The sequence below is a fragment of the Acomys russatus genome, chromosome 19 (assembly GCF_903995435.1).
Source record: "Acomys russatus chromosome 19, mAcoRus1.1, whole genome shotgun sequence".
Lineage (NCBI taxonomy): Eukaryota > Metazoa > Chordata > Mammalia > Rodentia > Muridae > Acomys > Acomys russatus.
In genome coordinates this window covers 42,464,697-42,491,527 of record NC_067155.1, presented here as the reverse complement: position 1 = coordinate 42,491,527, position 26,831 = coordinate 42,464,697, and the positions used below count along the sequence as shown (strand labels likewise).

At 51.4% G+C, this 26,831-nt stretch overlaps 1 protein-coding gene across 4 annotated transcripts in view; it reads right to left on the bottom strand.

The window, feature by feature from the left end:
* Positions 1-26,831, bottom strand: part of Clip2 (CAP-Gly domain containing linker protein 2) — a 58,719-nt gene that overhangs the window by 6,903 nt on the left and 24,985 nt on the right. For 2 of the 4 annotated variants that reach the window (XM_051161335.1, XM_051161336.1), the window contains exons 3-12: positions 25,240-25,796; positions 20,779-20,903; positions 19,631-19,844; positions 18,894-19,091; positions 17,091-17,194; positions 11,443-11,503; positions 6,603-6,707; positions 4,468-5,403; positions 2,056-2,113; positions 194-277 (exon numbers count right to left, since the gene is read on the bottom strand). In XM_051161335.1, coding sequence (XP_051017292.1) covers positions 194-277; positions 2,056-2,113; positions 4,468-5,403; positions 6,603-6,707; positions 11,443-11,503; positions 17,091-17,194; positions 18,894-19,091; positions 19,631-19,844; positions 20,779-20,903; positions 25,240-25,796 — 2,442 coding nt within the window. The remainder of the gene's footprint in view (positions 1-193; positions 278-2,055; positions 2,114-4,467; positions 5,404-6,602; positions 6,708-11,442; positions 11,504-17,090; positions 17,195-18,893; positions 19,092-19,630; positions 19,845-20,778; positions 20,904-25,239; positions 25,797-26,831) is intronic. The other 2 variants (XR_007832350.1, XM_051161337.1) reach the window with 2 other exon arrangements.

The following is a 26,831-nucleotide window of genomic DNA, read 5'->3' as shown; positions in this document are numbered from 1 at the left end:
TCCAGAAGGCCATGGAAAAAACTTGATGGGATGTAGGGTAATGAACTCAGTTGGCTCTGGGGAGAAAGTAGTGTTTGCATTCGGTACAGCTCAGGTACAGCACCTCTCAAGCAGATAGCTCAACCCAGCCTGCAGAACCACTGCGACAGCCTCCACCAACCCTCCACGTCTGCCCCTCGGGAGGGAGACTTACCACTTACTTGGGCCCTGAGCATGTCCATCTGGGATGTCAAGGCTGCCACCTCTTTGTCCCTCTTGTTCAGCTTGTCCTGAAGGCCTAGGACAGAGAGGGAAGACAGCGACCCGTGAATACAGGAGGGCCAATGGTATGGGCAAGGAGCGACCCCTCCTAAGAGGGGTCACACTTGACCTCTTGTGTCAAGGATCTTTTCTCACCTTCTCAGTCACCCACCCTGAGGACGGCCCAGCAGTGCACAGTTTAGGGACCACGGGAGCCTCCATCTCTTTGGTTTCCTCAAGCAAAAGATGGAGGAGCCGTGAAATAAAGATGGCGATGGTGGACACAGAACCAGTGTGTTGGATTGTTTCCCAAGCCCGTCAGGAAGACGCCTCAAAACATACTGACGGGTCTCAAGTCAATTAGTTTATCTAGGGCTGGGGAGATGGCTCAGAGGTTAAGAGCACTGGCTGTTCTTTCAAAGGTCCTGAGTTCAATTCCCAGCAACCACATGGTGGCTCACAACCATCTATAATGAGATCTGGTGCCCTCTTCTGGCCTGCTGGCTCACATGCAAGCAGAACACTGTGTACTAAATAAATAAATAAATAAATAAATCTTTAATTACTTTATCTATCAAGCATCTCTTTCATATAGCCCAGGCTGGCCTCAAACATATCGCATAGCTAAGGATAACCCCGAACTTCTGATCCTCTTGCCTCCACTTCCCAAATTCTAGCATCACAGGCGTGCATGGTGCTGGGGGACGGAACCCAGGGCTTCGTGCATGCTAGTTAAGCACTCCACCCAAGCCCCAATTTATACCAACTTTTCTTGAAATAGCATCTTGATACATATATAGCCCAGGCTAGACTTGATCTCACGGGCATGCTATCTCACATATTTTTTTTTGAGATATGTAGCCCAGGCTAGCCTTGAACACATGGCAATCTTGCCTTCACCTCCCTAGTGTTGGGATAGTCTCTATCTAATTTTTCTTTTTTAAAGATTTATTTATTATTATGTATACAGTGTTGTCTGCTTGTAGGCCAGAAGAGAGCATCAGGTTGCCTTATAGATGGTTGTGACCCACCATGTGGTTGCTGGGACTTGAATTCAGGACCTTTGGAAGAGCAGACAGTGCTCTTAACCACTGAGCCATCTCTCCAGCCCAGCCTTTATCTAATTTTTCAAAAGTCAAGTAAGAAGTAAACAAGGTACAGGAGCCAGCACTGCGTGTAGAGGCTTATGTTCTCCTGAGCGAGCTGTTGCCAAGGCGAGAGCAGTTTACCACTTGGGAGACCGAAGCGCCCCAGATTTGCAGTTTCTGCATACATCCTCTGATTTCCCCTTTCCTATCATATCTTTTGTTTCCAACTTCCACTTATTTGATTGTGTGGATTGTGTGTGTGGGTGTGTGCTGCAGCTTGTAGGTGGAGGTCAGAGGGCACCCCATAGAAGAAGTCGATTCTCTGCAGCCATGTGCCACCTGGGAATAAAATTTGGGGGGAGGGTTGTTTGTTTGTTGGTTTTTTTTTTTTGTTTTGTTTTGTTTTTTTTTTTGAGACAGGGTTTCTCTGTGTAGCCATGGCTCTCTTGGAACTCACTCTGTAGACCAGGCTGGCCTCGAGCTCAAGAGATCCACCTGCCTATGCCACCCGGGAGCTGAAATTAAAGGTGTGTGCCGCCGCCACCACCACCAGGCACTGAGATTTCCATTCCTCCCCTGGTTTCACAACACCCTTTTCTGGAGGGGTGACTGCACACAGCAGGTGATTCTCAGTAAGCAGCTGGTGGCAGACCTTGTGACTTGGCTCCAAGGTACCACCCAGCTATCTTTCCACACAAAGCCTGGACGCCTACCCGAGGCTACTCACCCTCCACGGTCTCCTTCATCAGAATCTTCTCCTCAGAAAGGTCATTGGACTCGATCACCTGAAAGGACAGTCCTGTAAGAGGACACGCCTGCCACCCTACCCACGCTAGCTCTTGTACTGTGTGCACCTTAACCTGTGAGAAGGGACCTTGGGGATGCAGGGCCTGGATATGCCAGCAGGGGGAGCGGAGATGCTTGCACTAGCCTGTTTGAGAAAAAGGGAAGCCCTAGTTGGTTTCCCAGCTGCTTTAAAAGATTCCCCTGCAGCCCCTGAACTGCTATTTTTGGGAGTGAGGAGAAGAGGACCTTTTCCAAATTAGGCAAGTGTTCTATAACTAAGCCTTGCCACCAGCTCCTCACTGGGGGATTCTAGGCAGGTGCCCTACCACTGAGCCACACCCCAGCCCTTCACTGGGGGATTCTAGGCAGGTGCTCTACCACTGAGCCACACCCCAGGCCCTCACTGGGGGAGTCTAGACAGGGGCTCTACCACTGAGCTACACCCTCAACCCTTTCTAATTTTTAATTTTCCCTATTGACTCATTAGAATGCATAAACTGGCTTTCAACTCATTCTGTAGCTCAGGCAGGCCTTAAGATTGTGATCCTCCTGCCTCAGCTCAGCCTCCTCAGTAGTTAGAATTACAGTAGTAAGTGGTTTGGCTATATCCTTGGCTTAAAATGTTTACTATATTAAATTGGTATGGTGTTTGTTTGTTTGTTTTGTTGTTTTTGTTTTGTTTTGCTTTTTGAGATCTGCTCTAGGAGTCTTTCCCAATCATTTCCAGGACACTGGAAACGATGCTCCAGTCATAAAACAAGCCCTGAATGTACACAGCAGGGACTGGATGACCCATCAAGGGCTGGCCCCTCTATGGACTTCCTTACCTGCCCTCTTCCCAATACTTAATTAATAATAACCCCAGAAGCCAACAAAGAAAACTGATTGAAAAAAAAAAAAAAAAAAAAAAAAAAAAACCGAGGAGTTGGGGAGACGACTCACTTGGCTCAGTACTTGCCTCGCCAGCAGCAAGGCTTCAGTTCAGGTCCCAGAACCCACAAAAAACAGCTGGGCATAAACTGGGCGTGATGGCGCACACCTGTAATCCCAGCACTTGGGAGGCAGAGGCAGGCGGATTGCTGTGAGTTCAAGGCCAGCCTGGTCTACAAAGTGAGTCCAGGATAGCCAAGGCTACATAGAGAGACCTTGTCTTGGAAACAAAACAAAACCAAAAACAAAAAGAAAAGAAGAGAAGAGAAGAAAAGGCTGGGCACAATATTTGTAATCCGAGCGCTGGGAGGCAGACACAGGCTGATCCTTGGTGCAGGGTGGCCATCCATCCATCCTAGCCCACCCCAGGTGCTCCAGGTCAACTAACCATGTCAAAAACACAAAGTAGACGGCACCCAAGGATGACTTCTGACCTCTACATGTCTACACCTCACACACACATGTGCATGTGCACGCATGTGTGCCAGTGCCTACACCAATGTATTAACAAGGTGGAATACGGTGGCTTAAATCTATAATCTTGGCACTTGAGAGGTAAAGGCAAGAGGATCAAGAATTTAGGGTTATCAAAAAAAAAAAAAAAAAAAAAAAAAGAATTTAGGGTTATCTTCGGCTACAGAGTTAGTTTGAGAGCCAGCCTGGGCTACACAAGATCCTACCTCAGACAAACAACAAATAGGAAGAGAAAAACAGGTTTCTTCCTGGGAGAGGTCCTTTCACACAAGACTTGGAGCTACAGACACCTGATTCTCTCAATGCAGAGACACCGTGCAAGGATTAAATAGTCAAGCCTCTAGTTGGCCCCTTATAAGATTGTTTTAAATGAGTTATTGGGGACAGGAGACATGGCTCAGCAGTTATAAGTGTGTATAGCACTTGCAGGGCCCCCCCCCCTTTTTTTTGGTTTTTGAAGACAGGGTTTCCCTGTGTAGCCTTGGCTGTCTTGGAGTTGCTTTGTAGACCAGGCTGGCTTTGAACTCACAGCGATCCACCTGCCTCTGCCTCTCGAGTGCTGGGATTAAAGGCTTGCGCCACCACCACCTGGCCTTGCAGCCCATTTCTTTAAAAATTAACTTTGGAATAGAATCTCACTATGTTGCTGAGGCGGGCCTTGAACTTGCCATCCTCTAAGCCTCAGCCTGCCAATCTATACCGATCGGGGGTTCAGGGGACTAGCAAAATGGTGCTTCAGCGGCTCTCAAAGCCTGTCTATGGAGAACCAAGCAGGGTCCACTCAGACCACACCGGTCCCAATGGCTCTGATGGAGGAGGACGGACGTCCTTTTGAGCCCCCCTTTGGCTAGCTCCAGACACAAGAAAAATGCTCCCCAACCTGCACACAGAGGCCACACCCTCCCAGCCCCTCCCCAGCCAGGCCCCACAGGAGCCGAGTGCAGCCTACATGGCTGTGCTGGGACGAGCAAAGGGATTCGACGGCCTGCAGTCTGTTCTCAGCCACCAGAAGCTTTTCCCTCAGCCGCTCGGCCTCCTGTCTGCTCTGGGCTTCCGCCCTCTGCAGCACCTCGTAATCCAGCATCTTCTTCTCGGCCAGCGAGATCTGCTCTTTGAGGAACTGTATGGCCTGAGCCTGGCCTCGGTACTCCACGTCCAGTCCCTCCAGCTCGCGCACTCGCAGCTGGGCGTCACGACACTGGTCCTGGGCTTCCTGCAGCTGCAGCCGATGCTGGCTGGCCTGCTCCTCCAGCTGGGCCCTCCAGTGCTGCTGCAGCCCGGCTAACTCTTCCTGGGCCTCTTGCAGCTTCTGCCTCAGGCCCTCCTTCTCCTTCCCATGCATGGCCGTCTCCAAGTCGTGCTTGGCCTGCAGGTTGCCTAACTCCAGCTGGTGCTCCATCTTGATGCCCTCCACTAAAGCCTTTAGCTCTCCGATCTCCTTCTGCTGCGCGCCGGGGCCGGAGTTCAGCGTGGCCTTCAGGTCCTCCAGGGACTTCTGGTGATCGGAGGCGAGGGAGTCCAACTTGGATTTCCAGTTGTCCATGAGTCCCATGTTTTCGCTGGTGGCCTGCTGGACCTTGGCCTTGAGGTCGGCCACCTCCTGCGCGTACTTCTCATTGGCCGCCCGCAGCTTGTCCATCTCGGCCTGGTAGGTCTTCAGCATCTTCTCGTATTTGTCCTGGAGCAGCGTGCTGTCTCGCTGGGGCTCCTTGCTGGCCGACAGCAGCCTCTCCCGCAGCCTCACGGTCTCAGCGGCCTCTGGGTGGTCTGGCGGTGGCGGGCCTGACTGGAGGAGACACTGTTGCAGCTCTTCGATCTCGCCTCGTCGCAGGCTCAGCTCTTCTTCTAGCTGCAGTACCCGAGACTTCTCAGCCACTGTGGTTAGCTAGTGGGGGGTGCGGGGGGCGGGGAGAGAGAGAAAGGGAGACAGGTTAGTGGGCAAGGATGGGTGCAGGGGACATGCCAGCCATGATGGGGAGGTGCCTATCCCTAGCTGTTCTCAGGGATCCTATTGTACCCCCAAATGATGGGGTGAAGTCAGCGTGTGAGAGAGAGGTTTGGGCTTAAAACTTTGTAGAAGCTAACACTTTGTGTGTACGCCCATCTCAGCAGTCCTCCTGCCTCAGCCTCCCAAGTGCTGGGGTTACAGGTAGGCTGGATAAACTCTTTTCTGACTTGCAGCCTGGTGGAGCTATGCACCCAGGGGCCTGCAGAGGGCGCTCACTCACCTAGCGTGTTTCCTGCACACAGCATCCTGGCACCCAAGTGTCTATGATCACCAGGCAATGGCCGGTGTGCACGCAAAGCCATGCGTCACCACATACTCACATGCCCTGCACAGTGCTATGGCCACTAAGCAGAAACTGAACCCTTGACTCAAGCCTCCATCTGTCTGCAGGGTGGTTTTCTCCATCCGTGCTTGCTGCCTGGTCACACTCCTTCTGGGAGAGCTAAGCTGGAGGGCTGGGCACAGAACCACACCCTAGAACTGACTGGACCGTTCTCCCAAATGCAGCTTCTCAGGCTCTCCCTAGCACACTGTTATGACTCTGGCCAGACTCTGAGGCTGACATAATCTCATCCTTTGGGTATATCCCAAGGTATGCAAAGCTCCACTTCCTGAGCCCCAGGTCCTCCAGGCTAGCCCTCTGCTGCCACCTTAAGGGCCTCTGGGGTAGAGCACTCTGAATGTACATTTCAGTCCACTGACCCTCCTCAGCAGCATGTGGAAGCACTTGGAAGCTCGCAGCCACCCAAGTAAGGGGCAGACCATGCCTACATGGCTTCTTTGTGGCAACGGATAGGAGGGAGACACAGGGGAGGGTCTCACAGAGATGCCTAAACGCAAGGAGCTATCCCAGAGGACCAAGACCCCCTTCCTTAAGAGCACCACTTGGCCACTCGAAATCTCGACCTCCCCTCCCAGAGGGGGAGCACGGAAGGGCATCCAGAAAAGCAAACAGTGAGAGCAGTCATTATGATGGCTGAGGGAATGATTTGGGGTTAAAAAAAAAAAAAAAGCAAAGGGGGCATCAAGGGGCCAAGGCGCTGGCCGGGCGGGTGGCAGTGGTGGGCGCGTTTTACCCTGTTATCCGCTAATTCTTTGAGCAGCCGCTCAGCCTGCGCCTTCTCCAGTAGCAGGCTCTGCTCCAGCTCCCCAATGCGCGCGTGCTCCAGCTGGGTCTGGGTCTGCTCCACCCAGGGGGGAGGGGGAGGGGGTTGACAGGGTAGGCAAGGAAGGCGGGGGTGTGGGGAAGAGGGTCCAGGGAACAGGAAGCCGGAGAAAGAAAGAAAGGGAGTGAGAAAGGAAAAGAGAAAGAGAGAGAGAGAGAAAGAGAGGAGGCGTCATCTTCGTTGAAAAAGACTGTGAAAATAGACCAATGAGCTGGGATTGCTTGGGGGAAGAGAGAGAAAGTCTCAGAAGTGGGGGGGGGTATTGGAGGGCGGCTGGGTGCCCTCCCCTCACTGTGGCTGGCCTGGGGGGATATGTTCTAGGCAGAGGAGGCTGTGGGAACCATCCCTTGCCAGCCTCTGGTAATGTGCTGGCAAAGGGTACCCCCAGTTTCCTCCCCCTGTTGGGCTTAAGGGTCTTCTCTTTTTTTCTTAATTGCACTTTATTTATTCATTTAGTGAAGTGTGTATGTGTGTGTGTGTGCGTGCGCGCGCGCACACACACACACACACACACACGTGCCCTAGTGCACATGAGGGCAGTTAGAGCACAACTTGCAGAAGTCAGTTCTCTCTTTCCACATGTGGATCACAGGGAATCAAACTCAGGTTGGTCATCATGTTTGGCAGCAATTGCCTTTACCTGCTGAGCCATCTTGCCTGCTCTTCTTCTTCCTGTTTTTTTTTTTTTTTTTCTCCCCCCTTTCCCTTTTCTGGTCACAACATAGCTCTGGCTGGCCTTCAGTATCCTATACAGACGGGCCTTGAGCTCACAAATTATCCACATGCCTCTGCCTCCTGAGTCCTGGGGCTAAAGGCGTGCACTACTACACGAGTTTTTTTTTTGGTCTTTTGAAACAGGGCTTTGCTATACAGTCAAGGCTGTCCTAAATTCTCTGTGTATCCCAGTCTGACCTTTGAACCTGTAATCAGACTTAGCCTACCAGGTGCTGGGTTTGCATGTCTACCTTTAAATTGTCTTAGACACAGCATCCGGCACACATAATGAATGGAGCGTCCCAGGACTTCAGGACTCCCAGGCCGGCATTCAAGGGGGACATCCGACAGGACAGGGTTTCCAAGACCATCCTGACTTCCGTTTTGTTTAGTTGTTATGAGACAGGGGTCCACTAGGTTGCCAAGGCTGGCCTCCACCTCCCAAGTATGAAGGCTGTGCCATGCTCAGCTTGGCCCGGAACTCAAGAACCTGCAATGCTTTCGCCTCATCCTCCCTAGTGCTGGGATGGCAGGTTACCACCATGCCTGGCTACATCAACCCATACCATCCTGGTTCTCTGGCAGGCCTCCTGCGTGGGGACGGAGCTGATGCCCATAGCCCTTCCCAGAGCCTCGCTTGGTCCACCTCCCTCCCCCCTCCTCACCCTTCCCCAGAATCTGCAAAGGACGCCTGGTCTCTGCAAGCACAAGGGCACTTTTGTCCCCTCTTTACAACACCCATTTCATTCGAGAACAAAGCGTGACATTCTCTGGGTGGCACAAGGCTGGCATTTGGAGGGCCCATGATGGATCTCTGCAAGTTTGCAAGGAGGTGGGGAGGACATGCTACTGGGGTACTCCTAGGAGACCAGACTGGACTCAGGAGAATGGGGAGGGTGCTGCTCACCCTTAGAGAAGCACAGGTTAAAGCAACAACCCCCCCCCCCAACACACACAGATATAAATACAATCCTGTAGCTAATCTGAAGGGATGGGCGGGGCTTAGACATCAGGGATAATACTCAGATACCAGCAAGAAGCAGCCAGCAGGCCAGGCGGTGGTGGCACGCACCTTTAATCCCAGCACTTGGGAGGCAGAGGCAGGAGGATCTCTATGAGTTTGAGACCTGGCTGGTCTATGAAAGGAGACCTAAATATACAGAGAAACCTTGTCTGGGGGGAGGAGGGGGGTGAATGGGGTAGTGGAGGGGAGAAAGTGGCCGGCCATTAGACTGAATGACTGGCCCCCAGGCGCCTAATAACAGCCAGCCAGGAGGTGCCACATAGGCCACAAGGGGGCACTATAACCCTTGCAGCTGGAGAAACAGGAGGTTGTAAACCAACTGGGAACTGAACCCCACGTTCTCCTGAAATGTATTGAGTGTTCTTAGCCACTGAGCCTCTTGGTGTCTTTAAAAATGGGTTGGGAAAACAGGCAAGGTGCCTACAGGCCTATAATCCTAGCACCTGCAGGCTGAGGCAGGAGAATTGTGAGTTTCAGGCCAGCCTGGGCAGCCTCAAAAAACCCAACCCAAAACAAACCTATGTGGGGATAAACTAGGCTTTAGCTCGGTTCACATTCTGGTTGCCCTAAATATGGTCACAATTTAGTCTTTGGAATTAAAAAAAAAAAAATCCAAACAGGATGTGACAGTCTCTCTGGCTAAACTGGCTGTGTGACACTGTTTGTCCTGTCCTATTGGCAAGCCTGGGACCAATTGGACTCTCTGCAGGGGATAACTTGAGTGGTAGCATCTGGCAGGCTGGAACAGGGAGCAGATGTGGGAAGAGGCACAGACAGACAGGCGGCAGACAGACAGGTTGACCGGGAGTCACGGAGGATCTGTGAGCACCTGACGCTGCCCTGGCTCCAACTCCTTGCAATTGTTTACCGCTTAAGCCTCTGTTGATGGGAGCAGGTGGAGGGGCTGAGTTCTGACAGCCCCTCTCCCCCTCTCCCACAAGCCCACCCATCTGTCCCCTTCAGGGGGGTTGCTGTCCTTCAGAGAAGCCAGCCAGACATAACCACCTGTCCTGTCTCTTTGGCTAGGGGGAAAAAAAATCACAACAGTTTCAGGTTGAGTAAGGACACTTGTCCTTCCCCCTACGCCTTTTCCTGTTTCTTTCTTTTCTCCTTCCTTCTTTTTTTTCTTTTTGAAGTCTCATTTATCCATTCATCCCAAGTTGGACTCAAACTCACTGAGTTGCTGAGGCTGGCCTTGAACTCCTGACCTTCCTGCTTCTATGTCCTGAGGGTTGGGATTAACATCCCATCCTCTGATGTGTACCATAATACCCAGACTTTGTTTTTGTTTTTTAAAAGACAGAGCCTTACTACGTAATCCTGCTTGGCTTAGGACGCCATACATTGACCAGACTAGCCTTGAATTTGCCATGTAGCCGAGGATGACTTTAACTTCTATCTTCCTGCCTTTACCTCCCTAGGGTAGGGTTACTGGCATACACTACCAAGCCAAGATTTGAACCCAGGACTTCTCACATGTTAAGCATGCACTCTACCAACTGAGCTGTATCTCCAGCCCTTTTCATGTGCTTCCAGACAGGGTCTTGCTAAGCAGTGCGGGTTGACTTTGGCTTGATATGTAGCCCAGGCTAGCCTTGAGCTTGCAACTGTCCTGCTTCAGCTATCCTACAAAGCTAGGCTGCCACCAAGTCCGGATCAATCTGAGTTGAGCCCAGAAATGACGTATGGCTGTGACTTCTAAGGTCCCTCAGGAGCTTGGGAATTAGTCACAGATGCAGACCCTTTAGGTCTCAGCTGTATTTGAACAAGCTCCCCCCTGCACGGGGTGGGGCACGGTGTTGGGGATGGACACTCAGGCCTGAGAGCCTGCAATGATCTTCCACATTTTGCAGCGGAGGAAGTTGAGGCCTGCCAAAGGGATGTGGCTTCCAGAGGGTCTAGAAACAGGGCAGGAAGAGCTTAGCTCCCTGCCTCACCTGGTGGCTCCAGGGGGTCCCCTCTCTTCCTTTCCCAGGAAGCTTCAAGAGACACAACAGGAAAGATAGCCAAGGGTGGCCTCTTGATCCCAGAAGTCTCTGCAGGTCTGGGGGTTGGGGGACAGAGCTAGATCCCCACCCCCATGGACCTGAGGCCCGTAGCCTCTAACTCAGCACAAGGAATAATCCAGCTGTGTCCAAGCCATGAATACAGGTGGCAAGATGGCAAGGCCTACAGACTGGGTCGGGACCTGAAAAGTCGCTGACTCACTTGTTGGTTAGTTATAGCACTGGGGGTAGCCTCTGCGGTTGCGAACTCTGTCATGCCCCCTTTTTATTCATATAGCCCAGGCTAATCCCCTGCCCCCTTTGGTTTTTGAGACAGGGTTTCTCTGTGTGTCCCTGGCTGTCCTGCACTCTTTTTGTAAACCAGGCTGGCCTTGAACTCACAGAGATCCCCCCTGCCTCTGTCTCTGCCTCCCCACGCCTGCCTCCAGGCTAGCCTTAAACTCACTATATAGCTGAGGATGACCTTGAATTTGGATCCCCCTCCTTCACTCGGTGCTGTGGTAACAGGCTTGTGCCACCATGCCTGTTTTATGTGTCCTGGAGATATAACTCGTGGCTTCGGCGTGAGTACCAAGCAAGCACTCAGCCAACTGAGATACAGCCCTAGCCAGCTGGTGAGCCCTGTGATCCCAACTGCTCCTTCTAGCCAGGCCTGTGTCAATGATGCCAGGAGTCTGGCTCCTGTGTTGTTAGGTAAAGTGACCTAACAACTAAAGTGTTAAGTGACCTTGGTCTGCCCTGACCCCTACCTTCAACCACCAACACAGCACCCCCTGGATTCCTGGAACACAACCATGGGCATTTCTAATACCAGATGTCCTAAGGCCGGACCCTCCTCCACTCCTTGAAGGAAGGGGGGGCCTTTGACTCCTCCCAGTGTTTCTGCTGCAACCACCCAGGCCTCCCCAAAGACGTGCAAGCTTGCTGCCCGGACACCAAGACAATTTCCCATGGCAAGGACTGGGCCCACAGGGCTAAGGGAGCAGCAGAGGACTGCACCGGTTACCTCCAAGTCTCCTTTGGTGATGGACTCTTCTTCCACCCGGAACTGCAGGTCCTCCACCTTCCTGCAGGGAGGAAAAGAGGCAGAGGTAGGCTTTGGCAGCCAAGGACATGGCTCAGTGATAGAGTACCAGCTTCAAAGCCCCCAGTGAGGGGCTGGGGTGTGGCTCAGTGGTAGAGCACCTGCCTAGAATCCCCCAGTGAGGGGCTAGGGTGTGGCTCAGTGGTAGAGCCTCTGCCTAGAATCCCCCAGTGAGGGGCTGGAGGTGTGGCTCAGTGGTAGAGCCTCTGCCTAGAATCCCCCAGTGAGGGGCTGGAGGTGTGACTCAGTGGTAGAGCCCCTGCCTAGAATCCCCCAGTGAGGGGCTGGGGTGTGACTCAGTGGTAGAGCACCTGCCTAGAATGCCCCAGTGAGGGGTTGGGGTGTGACTCAAGTGGTAGAGCACCTGCCTAGAATACCCCAGTGAGGGGCTGGGGTGTGGCTCAGTGGTAGAGCATCTGCCTGAGAGCTCCCTTGGTTCCATCCATAGTCCCACCCATCTCTATCTCATACACACACACACACACACACACACACACACACACGGACACATGCACACACGCACACACAAACACACACACACACAGATGTGTATGCATAAAGGCAAATGGATGTGTACCAGGCTAGTTATACAGAGATGATGGAGGCAGGAGGCATCTCAGGGACCAAGATTCAAGCACAGAAGTGGCTGTCCCCACAGAGCCAGAAGCTACCTGGAATCCTGTACTTGAGGAGGGGCAGAGCTTTCAGGAAGCCTACTGCACTGAACACAAGCCTCCTTCTTTTCAGGATGTCCATGGAAAACAGAGGACAATAGTCTGAGCCAGGTGCAGTGGTACATAGACCTGGGAGGTCAAGGCAGGAGGGCTGGGCCTTGGAAGCTAGCCTGAGCTACATAGTGAGACCTTGCCTCAAAACACTCAATCAGCATGGGCCATACTGTGCCACGTGGCCCTAACTCAGCAAAGAGGATGAGGGATGCCAAGGGGCTTTCCTTTTCATTAACTCCACTCTTGTCTTCAAAATTGAGAGCTGAGGTCCCAGAATGCATTTCCTGGGCTGCCCACAGAAGAGAGTCAGGGGAACTCCCTTCGGGGACACATGGTCACCCGTACACAGGCCAAACAAGCACAGGACAGGGACCCTACCGCACACTGCCATTTACAAATGGGGCTCACTGACAACATATGGTAATAGCTATGAGGAACCTGAGGTCAGAAAACAATGCTACCCAATGCTGGGACCGGCACCTAGGCCCTTGGTGAACACAGCTGCTACAATGCCTTGTTCTGAATTGGAAAAAAAAAAATGTTTAGCTTATACATAACCTATGTATGAGCAAGTGAGTGGAGGATGGCATGGTTTGATGGTGTGTGTGTTTGTGTGTGTATATATGAGTGTGCGTGTGGGTATACATGAGGAGGCAGGCCACAGTTTGGTGTTATGTGTGTGCACACATACGCTTAGAGGCCCCAAGAGGACACTGGGCATATTCCTCCCCGCCCCCCCCCCCCAAGACACAGCTTCTCTGTATAGCCTTGGCTGTTCTAAACTCACTTTGTACGCCAGGCTGGCCTTGAACTCACAGAGATCCGCCTGCCTCAGTCTCCCCAGTGCTGAGATTAAAGGCGTGAGCCACCATGCCCAACAACACTGGGCGTCTTATCCTAGCATTCTCTATCTTACCCCCTTGAGAAGGGGTCTCTTACTGAACCTGAAGCTAACTGGAGGACAGCAAACCTCCTGGCTCTGCCCCATCCCTCCAACACCAGGATTATAGGCCTAGATGGCCATACTCAGCTTTACGTGCGTGCTGGGGATTTGAACTCGGGTCCTGTTTGTGGCAAAAGCATTCTTACTCACAGAGCCATCACCCCAGAACTACATCAGGGTGACATTCCCACCTTCTTTTTGTTGTTGTGGGCTCTTGTTAAGTGTTGTTTTGAGACAAGGTCTCACTATGTATCCCTGCCGAGCCTGGAATCTATGTACACTAGGCTGGCCTTGAGCTCACAGGGACCCGCTTGTCTCTGCCTCCCCAGAGCTGGGGTATGCACCACCATGCCTGGGGCTCACCTTTTGAGGCAGGATCTCTCATAGAACCTTGTGGTATTAACTGAATAGACTGTCTGGCTAGGGAGCCCTCCGGGGATCTGCAGGTCTTTGCACAGTCTGTGGTGGGGTCACAGACGTTGTGTGACCATGCCTGTCATATTGCTAGGGATCTGAACCAAGGCCCTTGCATAGCAGGCCCGTCGCCAACTGAGCCATCTCCCAGCCCCCACCTCATGATGCTTTCAGAGACTTGTTTTTTGTTTTCTGGCCTGAGATGCATCACCATGGCAACCAGAAGTGTGGGCTGGGACTACATGCCGATATAAATAAACCCTCATTTCCCTTAGAGAGACAGCAAATGGGGGTATCAAGATTGAAGGCTGCCACCAGAAATTGTCATCTTTTGGGAAGGAGGTGACAGGACCAGCTCTGTGTCCCAGCAGGCATAAGACAGACCCTGTGTCTCTTGTTGGGGCTGACAGACAAACACACCTGCATCTTTGCAGGGCTCTCTTGTTTTGCATCAGTGCGCTCCTGTCCCTGACAGGACTTTAATTAAGGGCTTTTCTAGAATAGCAGGAGGAACTGGGGGAACTTCTGATCCATCCCTGGGGCAGTCTCAAAACTCAATGTATGGGCCAGCAAGATGGCTCAGCGAGTAAAAGGGCTTGCTGCCAAGCCTGACGACCTGAGTTCGATCCCCAAGACTCACCCAGTGAAAGGAACTGATACCCACAAGTCGTTTTCTGATGTTCACATATGTGTGCCCCGCTCCCCCAACACTCAATTAGATGTAAAACAACTTTAAGTGACAGACATGCCAAGTGCACACACCTGTGATCCCAGCACTCAGGAGACTGAGGCAAGAGGACCGTGAACTGTGCATAGGAAGACCTTGACTTGTGGGGAAAAAATGGAGTCTGGAGAGAAAATTCACTCAATGGAGAGAGCACTTGCCAGGTGTGACGGCTACGCTCACTTGTCAACCTGACTTTATCTGGCCCTAGGCGCAGGCTGCTAGGCACACCTGTAAGACGCTCTCTCAATCAGATCAATGCTGTGGGAAGACTAGACCTACTTCTGGGTCACATCTTCTGCTGGCAGCCCACGTCAGAGGACCTGGAAGGAGGCTCTTGCTTTTGCCTGCTTGTTTTCACTCTTTTTTTTTTTTTAAATTTAGAGACAGGGTTTCTCTGTGTAGCCTTGGCTGTCCTGGACTCACTTTGTAGACCAGGCTGGCCTTGAACTCAGAGATCTGCCTGCCTCTGCCTCCCGAGTGCTGTGATTAAAGGCATGCGCCACTGAGCCTGGCTTGTTTTCACTCTTGATGGCAAGTTCACCTATCCTACAGCTGAGGCAGTCCTTCACCTGAATTAGAGCCTACTTCCTCAGGATTCCAACACAGACTGAAAACCAGTGTCTCTCCAGCACCAGATAGGGACTGCTGCTGAGACATCCAGGCTCATGGCCTAAACAACTACCAGATTTTTGGCTGTTTTGTGTAAGATGAACATTGCTGGAATACCTGGACCACAGCTGTAATAAATCTCCCTCTCTCTCTCTCTCTTTCTCTCTCTCTCACACACACACACACACACACACCCCTATTCTATCGGTTCTATTGTTTTAGAATAGGACCTGCATTTGATCCTCTGAACAAGCTAGGCATAGCAGTGTACACCTTTAATCCCCAGCACTCAGGAGGCAGAGGTAGGCAGATGTCTGTGAGTTCAAGGCCAGCCTGGTCTGTATTGTGAGTTCCAGGATAGCCAGGGCTATGTAGAGAGAGAGAGACCCTGCCTCAAAACACAGAAACAAAAAAAACCTGGCACTGTGGCATGTACATCTACAATGCCGGCTTTGGGAAAGCAGAGACTGCAGCAGCCCTGGGGCTCACTGACCAGCCGCCTAGATCGCTTGGTAAGCTCCATCCTTGTAAGAGATGCTGTCTCAGAATCACATGACATGTGAGGAACAACATGTGAGGCTAATCTCTGATCTTCCACACAAATGTGCATGCATGCACCCACACACATACCATGGGCACACATATACACACAAACACAAACAAGCACACACACATACCATGGGTACACACAAACATACACAGCGTCGGTATACACACACATACCATGGGCACACACACAAGCATACACACACATATCATGGGTATACATAAACACATATACTATGGGCACACACAACATACCATGGGCACACATATATACACAAACACACACACATACCATGGGCACACACACACACACACACTCTCTCTCTCTCTCTCACACACACACACACACACACACACACACACACACACACACCAGGCACGCACACATACCACAAGAGCAGAACAAGTCAGATGGACACACGCCACTGTAGAAAGCAGAATGGAGCAGTGTCCCCAATGAATCTCTTCCCAGCAATCCTTAGATTGCAGCTTCTCCACCCATGACATGGGGGCAGCACCTGCCTGCTCTTGACTGTCACCCTGAGACAGGTGACATCCATGCAGCACCCTGTACTAGGCAGGCTCGCATCCCAGGGCATTTCAGAGGACACTGCTTGCTGCTTGTTCTGGTCCTCTGTTTCCTGACATGTAAAGCCCTAGGATAGGAGCTGTGAGTGCCACATGTAGGATCCAGCTGAGGGGTTCTGTGGCTGTGAACTGGCTTCCTATGATGCATGGCGAGGATGCATACTCCCTGGGATGTGACTCCCCAAGGTCACCCCAGGTATCTGTCTTATGACAAGTCACTGAGCCTAGCAAGGACAGTTGGCTTAACTCCAGTTGCTGTGAATACCAGGGACCCATCGCCCCAAGTAACAGGTGGGCACACGCGAGCGCCTACACACACACACACACACATACACCTCAGCCTCATGCAAACTCAGTAGGCCCCTTAGCACTGAGTTATAGCCCAGTCTTTCCTTCAGAGCTCTGGTTGGCATGAAACATGCTATGTAGACCAGGCTATCCTCAAACTGTTAGCAATCCTCCTGTCTCAGTTTCCTTAGTGCTGGGCTTGTAAATGTGAGCCACACCTGGCTCAAAACCTTGCTGTAGTGTGTGTGTGTGTGTGTGTGTGTGTGTGTGTGTGTATTTTTCGCTCTGAGACAGGGTCTCATGTAGCTCAGGCTGGTCTCATCATGTAACTGACCATGACCTGAATTCCCGGTCTTCTGCTCCCACTTCGAGACAGGGTTTCTCTGTGTAGCCTTGGCTGTCCTGGACTCACTTTGTAGACCAGGCTGGCCTCGAACTCACAACGATCTGCCTGCCTCCGCCTCCCGAGTGCTGGGATTAAAGGCGTGCGCCACCACGCCCGGCCCACTCCCACCTTCTGAATGTAGAGATTACAGGCATATAATGCTACATCCTTACGTCGTGCTGGGACTCAAACCCAAGGGTTGGTGTACGCTGGAGAAACGCTCCACCCACTGAGCACATCCCCAAACCTGCTACCTCGTTTGTTTCCTGTTCGTGTTCGAAGGCTGTTGTACTCTGCGGCCCAGGCTGACTTACGGCCCAGCAGGCCCCGCCCCTCACGTACCTCCTCTCCTCCTCCAGCTGATTGGACAGATCCACCTTCTCCTTTCTCACGTTGTCTACAAGCAACCGCGCCCGCTGCAGCTTCTCCTCGGCTTCTGCAACATACTGTCCCAGAGCAAGGCCAGGACGGGGTCAAGTCAATTCTTGCCCTTGGGGACAGGACAGAGGCAGGGGGCGCTACAGTATAGGGGTTCTAGCTCTCTGTTCCTGCTAGCTCCAACAAGGCAGGCTTAGTGAGTGAACCAGACAGGAAGAGAGGAAACCCAGCACCCCAGCACGGAAGTAAACAGAGGCCCCAAGACAGGGTGGGGGGAGGGAGGGGTGGTGCTATCCTAAGCTCCTCTGAACATATATATGAAGTTGACTTTGCTTATTTATTTAAATTTTATTTGTTTGTTTGGTTTTTGGTTTTTTGAGACAGGGTTTCTCTGAATAGCCTTGGCTATCCTGGATTTGCTTGGTAGAGCAGGCTGGCCTTGAACTCGCAGAGCTCTGCCTGCCTCTGCCTCCCGAGTGCTGGGATTAAAAAAGCATGTGCTACCACCACCAGGCATCTTGCTCTATTTCTAGGTGGCTCAGGCTGGCTTTATGATAGTTGTTTTGTTTTTAAGATTTATGTATTTATTATTATTTACACAATATTCTGCCCACGTGTGTGCCTCCACACCAGAAGAGGGCACCAGATCTCATTATAGATGGTTGTGAGCCACCATGTGGTTGCTGGGAATCGAACTCAGGACCTTTGGAAAACCAGACAGTGCTCTTAACCTCTGAGCCATCTCTTCAGCCCTGTTTTGTTTTAATGTTGGGGATCAAACCCAGAGCCTTGTATACTCTAGGCAGGTGCTCTAATGCTAAGCCACACCCCCAGCCCCTCACCTGGATACTCTAGGCAAATACTCTACGACTAAACTACATCCCAACCCTGATGTAAACATTAATCCAAGCACTCGGAGAAGGATGAGCTAGCTTACACATGGGCGCAGGGACCAGGACAGGACCTCATACAACAGACAAGCACTAAGCCAGGCATAGTGCCACAGCCCTGTAATCTCAGCACTCAGGAGAGGTGGGTGGGGGGAGAGGGAGAGCTGAGGCAAGAGGATCTTGAGGTTGGCTAGCCTATGCTACATAGTAAGACTCTGTTTCAAGAAAGAAAGCAGGGTGTGGTGACGCATACTTTGTTTTGTTTTGTTTCTGTTTTTGTTTTTGTTTTTCCAAGACACAGTTTCTCTGTGTAGCCTTGGCTGCCTTGGACTCACTTTGTAAACCAGGCTGGCCTCAAATTCACAGCGATCCGCCTGCCTCTGCCTCTCCCGAGTGCTGGGAAGCGCAGGTTTAAAGGCTAGCTCTGCACTTGATCTTGGCCAAAAGGCGGAGTAGTAGTTATGGACTTCCCTCCAACATGGGCCCCTCAAAGCAATCCTACCTTGGAGAGGAAGTCTGCTAAAATGCACGATATTCTGAAGGGAAATAAAACACCTCAACTTGTAGAGAAGCTTGTGGAAACTCAGAAAATCAACAACTCAGTGGCTCCAGGAAGTCCCTGAAGCTGACAAGGTTTCCTATGGCCCTTCCTCTGAAGCTTCCAGAAGCAGGGGAGAGCTCTCAAACAAGACAAGCTGCCTGTCAGAAGCCCGAACGAACTGAGCTCACTAATCCAGACGCTTTCAAGCTGTTGAGCTGGCTGTTAAGTTGTGCAGTGTGCACTCACTAGGTTTCCAGCTTTCATGAGCATGTGTAGCTTCTCCAGCCCTCTGGGAAGAGGTGTTCCATGCACTCTGGAGCCTGCCAGCCCACCCACCTGCTCATGCTGTGCCTTCAGCAGGGCGATTTCCTTCTCCACTTCACAGATATGGCTGGTGGCCTTGGCTACTTCAGCCCTCTCCAGGTCACGCTCGGCCAGCAGCTGTTCGATGTGCTGCTGTTTCTCCTTCAGGGCCTCCTGCAGAGCTGTTGTGCCTGAGATCTTCCGGGCATAGCGTGAAGAGGTCTCAGTGAGCTGTGGAGAGTGAGCGTGGATGAGGCTTAAGACAATGGCGGTGGTGTAGCTCAGCTTGCTCCCATTGGCCTCACACATACTAACACAGAATGGGAGGTCTTGTCTTTCCCTGTCAGTGGCCCCCAGGATGCCCTAAATTCACCTGCTGATTGACTCTCAAAGGCAACATGATGGCTAGGAGTCAGCCTTCAACAGAGCTGCCTCACCTTAGTCAGCTTCACCGTAGACCAAGCTGTATTGAAGTCCCTCTACCCAAACCCAAGTGACCTCCTCTTCTCTCCTTACGGTCTTTTGGAATTCTTTGTCTGTATCTACCCCACACTGTTTACCCAGGGAAGGAGACCAGGAAATCAGTCACACAAATAACAAAAAATATAAACAGATCAATTTTTCTTATGAAGAGATCGCACTCCTTCACCCCCCCAACCCCAATCAAGGGATGCCTGGAATCAGAGCGAGCTGGAGACAGGAGAGGACTCGATTTGATCCTACCTCCACCCTTACATAAGACTTCTTCAACCCTTAAATTCTACCCTTACCAGGCCACTACGGCTGGGCCGGCCACCAACAGAGGAAGCCACAGAGCTGACAGAGCTGATGGAAGAACTGCTGGGACTGTGAGTCAAGGCAGAGACACCCATAGCCATACGCTTGGTCTTCTTGGCCTTGGCTGGACTGGTAGATGGGAAGCCGATGCGGATGACCTTGTGGATGGGTGCAAAGAGACCAAACTTGGGTGGGCACTGGAAGTACCTGGGGAACAGGATAGAGCCAGTGATGCCATCATTACTTAGCGTCTTCCCTGCTTTCTATTTCATCTCAGAGCCCAAAAGATACATCCCAAAATGAAAGTCCTCTTGAGGCAAGAGCCAGGAATGGTGGTGCGCGCCTGCAATACCAGCACTTGAGAAGTGGAGGCAGGGGGATTAGGAGGACAGGACTGACAAGAATTTATAGCTGTGAGCAGCTCTGAAAATACTGTTAAGAAACATGCTGTCCACTACACAGCAGACTATCTAGAATACCCTGGCTTTAACCTTATTTGATGTTGGTCTACCCCACCCCCAATCCAGCTCTCTATTCATGAGGATGCCTTGCACAGAGAAGAAAATCCCTGAAGGAAAGGGCATGGTGGCAAGAGGATAAAGAGGTCAATACATAGTAAATTAGAAGCCAGCCTGAGCTACACAAGACTATATCAAAAAAAGGAGGAGAGGGCAGAATATGAGAGTGCAGGCCACCTGCAGCTCTTTTTGGTTTTTGTTTTTTTGTTTTTTTTTTTTTGAGGCAGGGTCTCCTATAGCCTTGACAGTCCGGGACTCGCTTTGTAGACCAGGCTGGCCTCGAACTCACAACTATCTGCCTGCTTCTGCCTCCCAAGTGCTGGGATTAAAGGCGTGCGCCACCACTGCCTGGCTCACCTGCAGCTCTTTTGCATCACTTCTCTCTTCCTATTATTTCTGCCTGACTCAGCACTCTGCTGTGTGGCAAAGGGGACACAGAAGAGAGGGACTCTCAGTGTCTGCCCATGACAATGACCTCTGGCCTTAGTTCTTCTGTCAATCAAAGGGGATGATGGTTCCCTCTGCCTAGCCTGACAGGATATTAGGAGGAAGAGCATGTGCATCGCGGTGTCTGGTACACTGTGCCCAAGGTTTCTCTGCCACCCTCTCTTCACCCCTCATACCTGGTGCCTGCCACAGCGCCATCGTTTTTCCCGAGGGGCTCGTCCAGCTCCACACCACACCACTCGCCTTTGGCAAAGTCCGTCTCCCCTACGTATCGTACCACACCGGTCTTCGTCCCACCAACCTGTTGGCACATGGAGAGAGGCAGGTCCAGAGGATGCAGGGGACACAGGTTGAGCCTGGCAGAGGGCAGATGACAAAGAGGAGATGCCCACAGACAGCTGGGAGGGACACAGGTTCCAGTGGGTCACATGGCTGCTACATAGAAGGGCACAGGCTTGAAGGGACACACACAGAACTAAACTCAAACTTGGTGTAAATTGTATGAGCTAGAGCAAGTTACAGAGCCTCCCCAAACCTCAGCATCTTCACTGACCAAAAGAATTCTTGTGATGTTTAAATAAACACATGTATGTAGCATCTGCATGATGCTTTGGCATATGTTCTCTCTAAAAACACAAAAGTGGGCTGGAGAGAAGGCTCAGTGGTTAAACACACGGACTGCTCCTCCAGGGGAGTAGTTCAATTCCCAGCAACCACATGGTGGCTCACAACCATCTAAAGTGAGATCTGATGCCCTCTTCTGGCCTACAGGTGGACATCCAGGCAGAACACTGTATACATAATAAATAAAAAATAATAATAAATCTTTAAAAATAAAAAAAGAGCCAGGCATGGTGGCACACACCTTTATTCCCAGCACTCGGGAGGCAGAGGCAGGAGGATTGCTGTGAGTTCGAGGCCAGCCTGGTCTACAAAGCGAGTCCAGGACAGCCAAGGATACACAGAGAAACTTTGTCTTGAAAAACCAAAACCAAAACAACAACAAAATCACCCACAGTCAAGAGCAGAAAGATAACAAATGAACGCACCCTTTGCTTGCTTTTCTTTTTGGGGGAGCAGGGGCTGTGTTGAGACAGGGTTTCTCTGTGTAGCCGTGGCTGTCATGGACTTGCTTTGTAAACCAGGCTGGCCTTGAATTCAGAGATTAGCTTGCCTCTGCCTTCTGAGTGCTGGGTTTACAGGTGTGTGCCACCATGCCCGGCACCTTTGCTTGCTTGTTACACTCACTTAGCTTTCTCTGTTTTTATTTGTTTTGTTTTTTGTTTTTTTTTGGAAACAGGGTTTCTCTGTGTATCAGCCTGGATGTCCTAGACTCACTATGTAGCCCAGGCTGGCCTTGAACTCACAGCAATCTGCCTGCCTCTGCCTCCCGAGTGCTGGGATTAACAGCGTGCACCACCACCGCCCAGCTGCTTTCTCTGTTTTTATCCTGTTCAGGATCCCCTGTCTAGGGAATGGTGCCACCCACAGTGGGCTGGGTCTTTCTGGATCATTTAACAATTAAGACAAACTGCTTCCCAGACATATACATCTGCCAGTGTGGCCTGGGTGACCTCATTAGAGACTCCTTGCCCAACTGATTCTAGGTTGTGACAGTTAAAACCAACCAATATAAAAATAAAACAAAAACAAAAAGTAACCAGTACACCAGTGGTTCTCAACCATCCTAATGCGTCAGCCCTTTAATAAAGCTCCTTCCGCTGTGGTGGTCCCGACCATACAGCTATTTCTGTCACTACTACATAACTCTAATTTTCTATTCTTATGAATTGTGATAATACAGACTTGTGTTTTCCAATGGTCTCATGTGACCCACCAGGTTGAGAACTGCTGCAGTATACCTTCCAAACCCCAGAAGTCTCTCTTCTTTCCCCCCAAAATAAACACTATTTCCTCTTTCGGTGGAACAATTCCGTAGTCATGGCCATCTCTCTAAATAGCTGGCTTTCTGCTGCAACGTCTGTTTTAAACTTTTGGTGTATTTTTAACTGACACGTAAGAGTAGTTCACACTTCAGCGATCCTCATTTTCTTAAGACTGACAATAGCTGTACTTACAAATGGAATACAGTGTCCATGTGTCTACAACACACACTGTTCAGATCAGAACTATCATTTCTGCTCCTTGATATAGCCATTTTTTTTGTTTTGTTTTGCTTTGTTGGCTTTCGTTCTTTAGTATAGGGAGCCCCTGAAGACCCCTCTAGGGTTCGTGATAAAATACCTAAAAGGGACCCGGGGGTGCAGCTCAGCTGGTAGGGTGCTCAGCTAGCATGCAGGAGGCGCTGGAATCCAACCCCAGCATTGCTGTACCAGATGTGTGCCAGATGTGCGTGCTGTAACCCCAGCACTCAGCAGGTGAAGGCAGGAGGATCAGGAGTTCAAGGCTATCCTTAGGTACACAGTAATGCTAATGATACCTTTGCAATGCGTGCGTGCGTGTGTGTGTGTGTGTGTGTGTGTGTGTGTGTGTGTGTGTGTACACATATGTAAAATATGCTATCGGGAACTACAGTCACCTCCACTGCCTGGAAAACTAAAACTTTTCCTTTTTTTTTTTTTTTTTTTTCCTGAGACAGAGTTTCCCTGTGTATCCCTGGCTGTCCTGGACTCATTTTGTAGACCAGGCTGGCCTCGAACTCGCAGCGATCTGCCTGCCTCTGCCTCCTGAGTGCGTCACCACGCCCAGCTTCTGCCTTAGTTTTTAACACGGGGTTTCTGGAGCCCATAGATCTAGCAAGGCTGCTGGGCAGCGAGCCCCAGGGATCTTCCTGTCTCAGCTTTCCCAGAGCTGGGATTACAGGCATGGACCCCCCACAGCCCACACGTCTCACCTTGGTTCTGGGAGCTAAGCTCGAGCCCTTGCACTTGTACAGCGCTTACCAACTGAGCCCCAGCCCTTTGTTTGCTGTTCAGACAGGGTCTTGTTCTGTAACCCAGGTTGGTCTGATACTCACTTTGTAGCCTAGGCTAGCTTCAGACTCACTGTCCATCCTCCTGCCTCTCCCGCTAGAATGCTGGGATTACAGACATGCCTCGCCGCTCCTAAATTCTCTTAATCTTCTAACACGTCTGGGGAATTTTCTTATTTCAGTAATCATATTTTTTCACTCCCCCAGAGCCCCTTTCCCCTGATGAATATTCATGAGTACATGAATATTCATATGCACATATTTGTCTCCAAACGGATATCTGTAGTGATGTGGATATTCATGGTCCTACATTCAATGGTAGTCTGAAGTGCCTTCTCCTATTTCACAGATGACTGGCCATCTTCCCCACAGAAAGTTCTGGATGCCTCTACCATGGAGACCTCAATGTTGGCCATCAGCCTCAGGAGAATGGAATAGCAGAGGCTGGAAAGAGAAACAGAAGTACCAGGCCTGCCCTCCAGTCTCAGCAGAAGGGTCACCTAGAACCGATCCTCTGGCTTCTACCTCCCCAGGGCTGAGACGACAGGTGTGTGGTGGCATATTGGTTTATGGGGTGCTGGGGGAAGAGAGAGCGAGCGAGAAAGAATGGCTTGGATTTAAATGCTCCCTAAAAAAAAGAAAGAAAGAAAGAAAAGAAAAACTTGGTTAAAGGCCTGGTCCCCAGCTGGGGCACTACTCGAGGTGAGTAGGTCATGCGGGCACCGATTTGTCCATGTTCACCCACCCATGAGTTTGTAGCTGGGTGGGTTACAGGAAGTGGGGCCTGATCAGAGGAAGTAGCTGTGGGTATTTTGACATCTCATCCCTAAACTACACACTCAGCTTGTGCTCTGCTCCCCCATCGCCCCCTCCCTCTGTTTTTGGCAGCCACAAGGTCACCAGCTTTTTCCTACCATGCCCTTCAGCCATGTTGTGTCCTCCTGACCAGGGGCCCAAAGCAATGGAGCTGGCTGATTTTGAATTGAACCCTTTCTTGTTTTTGTTTTTGTTTTTTTTTTTTTTTTTTTGGTTTTTCGAGACAGGGTTTCTCTGTGTAGCCTTGGCCATCCTGGACTCACTTTGTAGACCAGGCTGGCCTCGAACTCACAGCGATCCGCCTGCCTCTGCCTCCCGAGTGCTGGGATTAAAGGCGTGCGCCACCACGCCAGGCCCTAACCCTTTCTTAATTCATGCTTAAACCCATTTTCCCCCTTAAATTGTTCTCATCTAGCCAGGTGTGGTGGCGCAGGCCTTTAATCCCAGCACTCGGGAGGCAGAGGCAGGCGGATATCTGTGAGTTCCAGGCCAGCCTGGTCTACAAAGTGAGTCCATGACAGCCAAGGCTACACAGAGAAACCCTGTCTCAGGAAAAAAAAAAAAAAACGTTGTTCTCATCTTAGTTATTTCATCACACACACGCACACACACACACACACACACACACACACACACAGAGGCAGACAGAGATGGGAACTGAGACCCAGAAAGGTTAATACACAGGCCTAGCAATAGGCTTGAGAGCATGCAGCTTTTCCACTGTTATTCTGTGTGGTACCAATGAGGAATGTGGCCTCAGCACAGGCCTTGTTCAAGTTCCCTTTGCGCCCCTCCTCTGTTTAGCCCCTGGGGTCTAGTGTATCCATGAGAGGATGATGGGTAGAAAAAATAGAGGTGGAGTACCCAGGCAGGTGGCACCCATACTCACCAGCACCCGGTCGCCTAGGTGGAGGTCCTTGTCACCGCGCTTTACAGAACCACTGTCGGAGAGGTTGGAGCCAGACTCATTGCCTGTCTTCACGGAGCTGTTAAGAACGCTCTCCCGCAGGGGGATGACTCGGCTGGTGAGTGGGGGCGTGGCAGTGCCGGAATGCAAGGACAGGTTCTGGGCAGTGAGGGACTCCACTGAGTGGGCGTCACTGCCTGAGCCCTCAGCCGTGGGCTGGCGAGTCAGTTTGGAGGGCCGTGTGAAGATGCCCTGCAGAGCCGGGCACTCAAAGTAGCGCACGCCACCCACAGCTCCATCGTTTTTGCCCACTGGGTCATCCAACACCACGCCGGCCCACTGGCCAGGTGCAAACTGTGTCTCACCCAGGTACTGCACCACACCTGGCTTCACGCCGTTCACCCACACCCTCTCGCCCACCACAAAGTCTCCCAGGAAGTCGTCACCCACTTCAGCCGCCTTTGAACCTGGCTTCTCAGAGACGGCGGTGGCGGCTCCGGCCGAGGAGGGGCCCGATGCCTGCTTGTGCAGGGGAGACCCTGTGGATAAGTTAAGAGGCAGTAGTTAGGGCTAGCCTGGGAACTGGGGCGGGGGGGGGGGGGACGGGGAACAGGCAGCCAGAGGGTGTTGGTGATATTATTATGGGAGGGAAACTGAGGCGGCCATGGTCCGCAGGATAACCTGTGGTGTATTCCCCGTGGTCAGTGGGCAACTCAAAGTCTTTCCTTCCTTAGTCTTCTGGTCCCCCCTCACCCAAGTGTGTCCAGTGTTTGTTTCTCTGGGACACACTACCATCTACCAAGTCCACACCGGAGGGGTAAGAATGTGGCTGACAGGGAACAGCATCTGCATGAGGCCTGGGTTCCATCCTCAGGACTTAAAAAACCAAACCAAACAAACAATGGGCTGGCAAGATGGCTCAGTGGGTAAAGGAGTTTGCCACCAAGCCCGATGACTTGAATTCAATCCCTGGGTCCCACGGGTTGTCCTCTGACCTCTGGGGACCTCTAGATGTGTGTGCCATGGAACAAATGCCGCCCCCCCCCGGCCCCCCATAAGAGATAAATGAATGCAAAATGATTCTGTGAAGTGTGCTTGGCAGGCCTACGCAGCTATGAGCTGTAACTCTGTAAAGCCTCTACTGTGACCGACTCACCTTAGCCCTACTGAGGACCCCCCACTTTACCTGTCCTCTTTGCCTAAGGCACAAGAAGGGGTTCCAGGGTCTCGGGGACCTACTATGGCTATTTTTATGGAGAAAAAAAAAAAAAAGAAGCTACCAGCTCAGCTGTCCCTACCCTCAGCTGTCTCAGTCCACAGGACCCCCAGATAATCTAAGCCTGACCCCAATCTCTCTCAAGGGTCATAAGTCCTCCAACCAATTGCTTCGACAGCTGCTACGACTCAGGTCTCAAGACTGTGATGTCGAAAGCCTTTGATTTGATCTGCTTTTCTTCTTTTAGCTATTCCCCCACCCCCGACCCTGGGTCCTCCCAGCTGCCCCTGCCTCACAGGGACCAAACTCTTTTTAAATTCCCCACAGAGACAGGCAGGGAGATTTTTGGCTGCCTGGT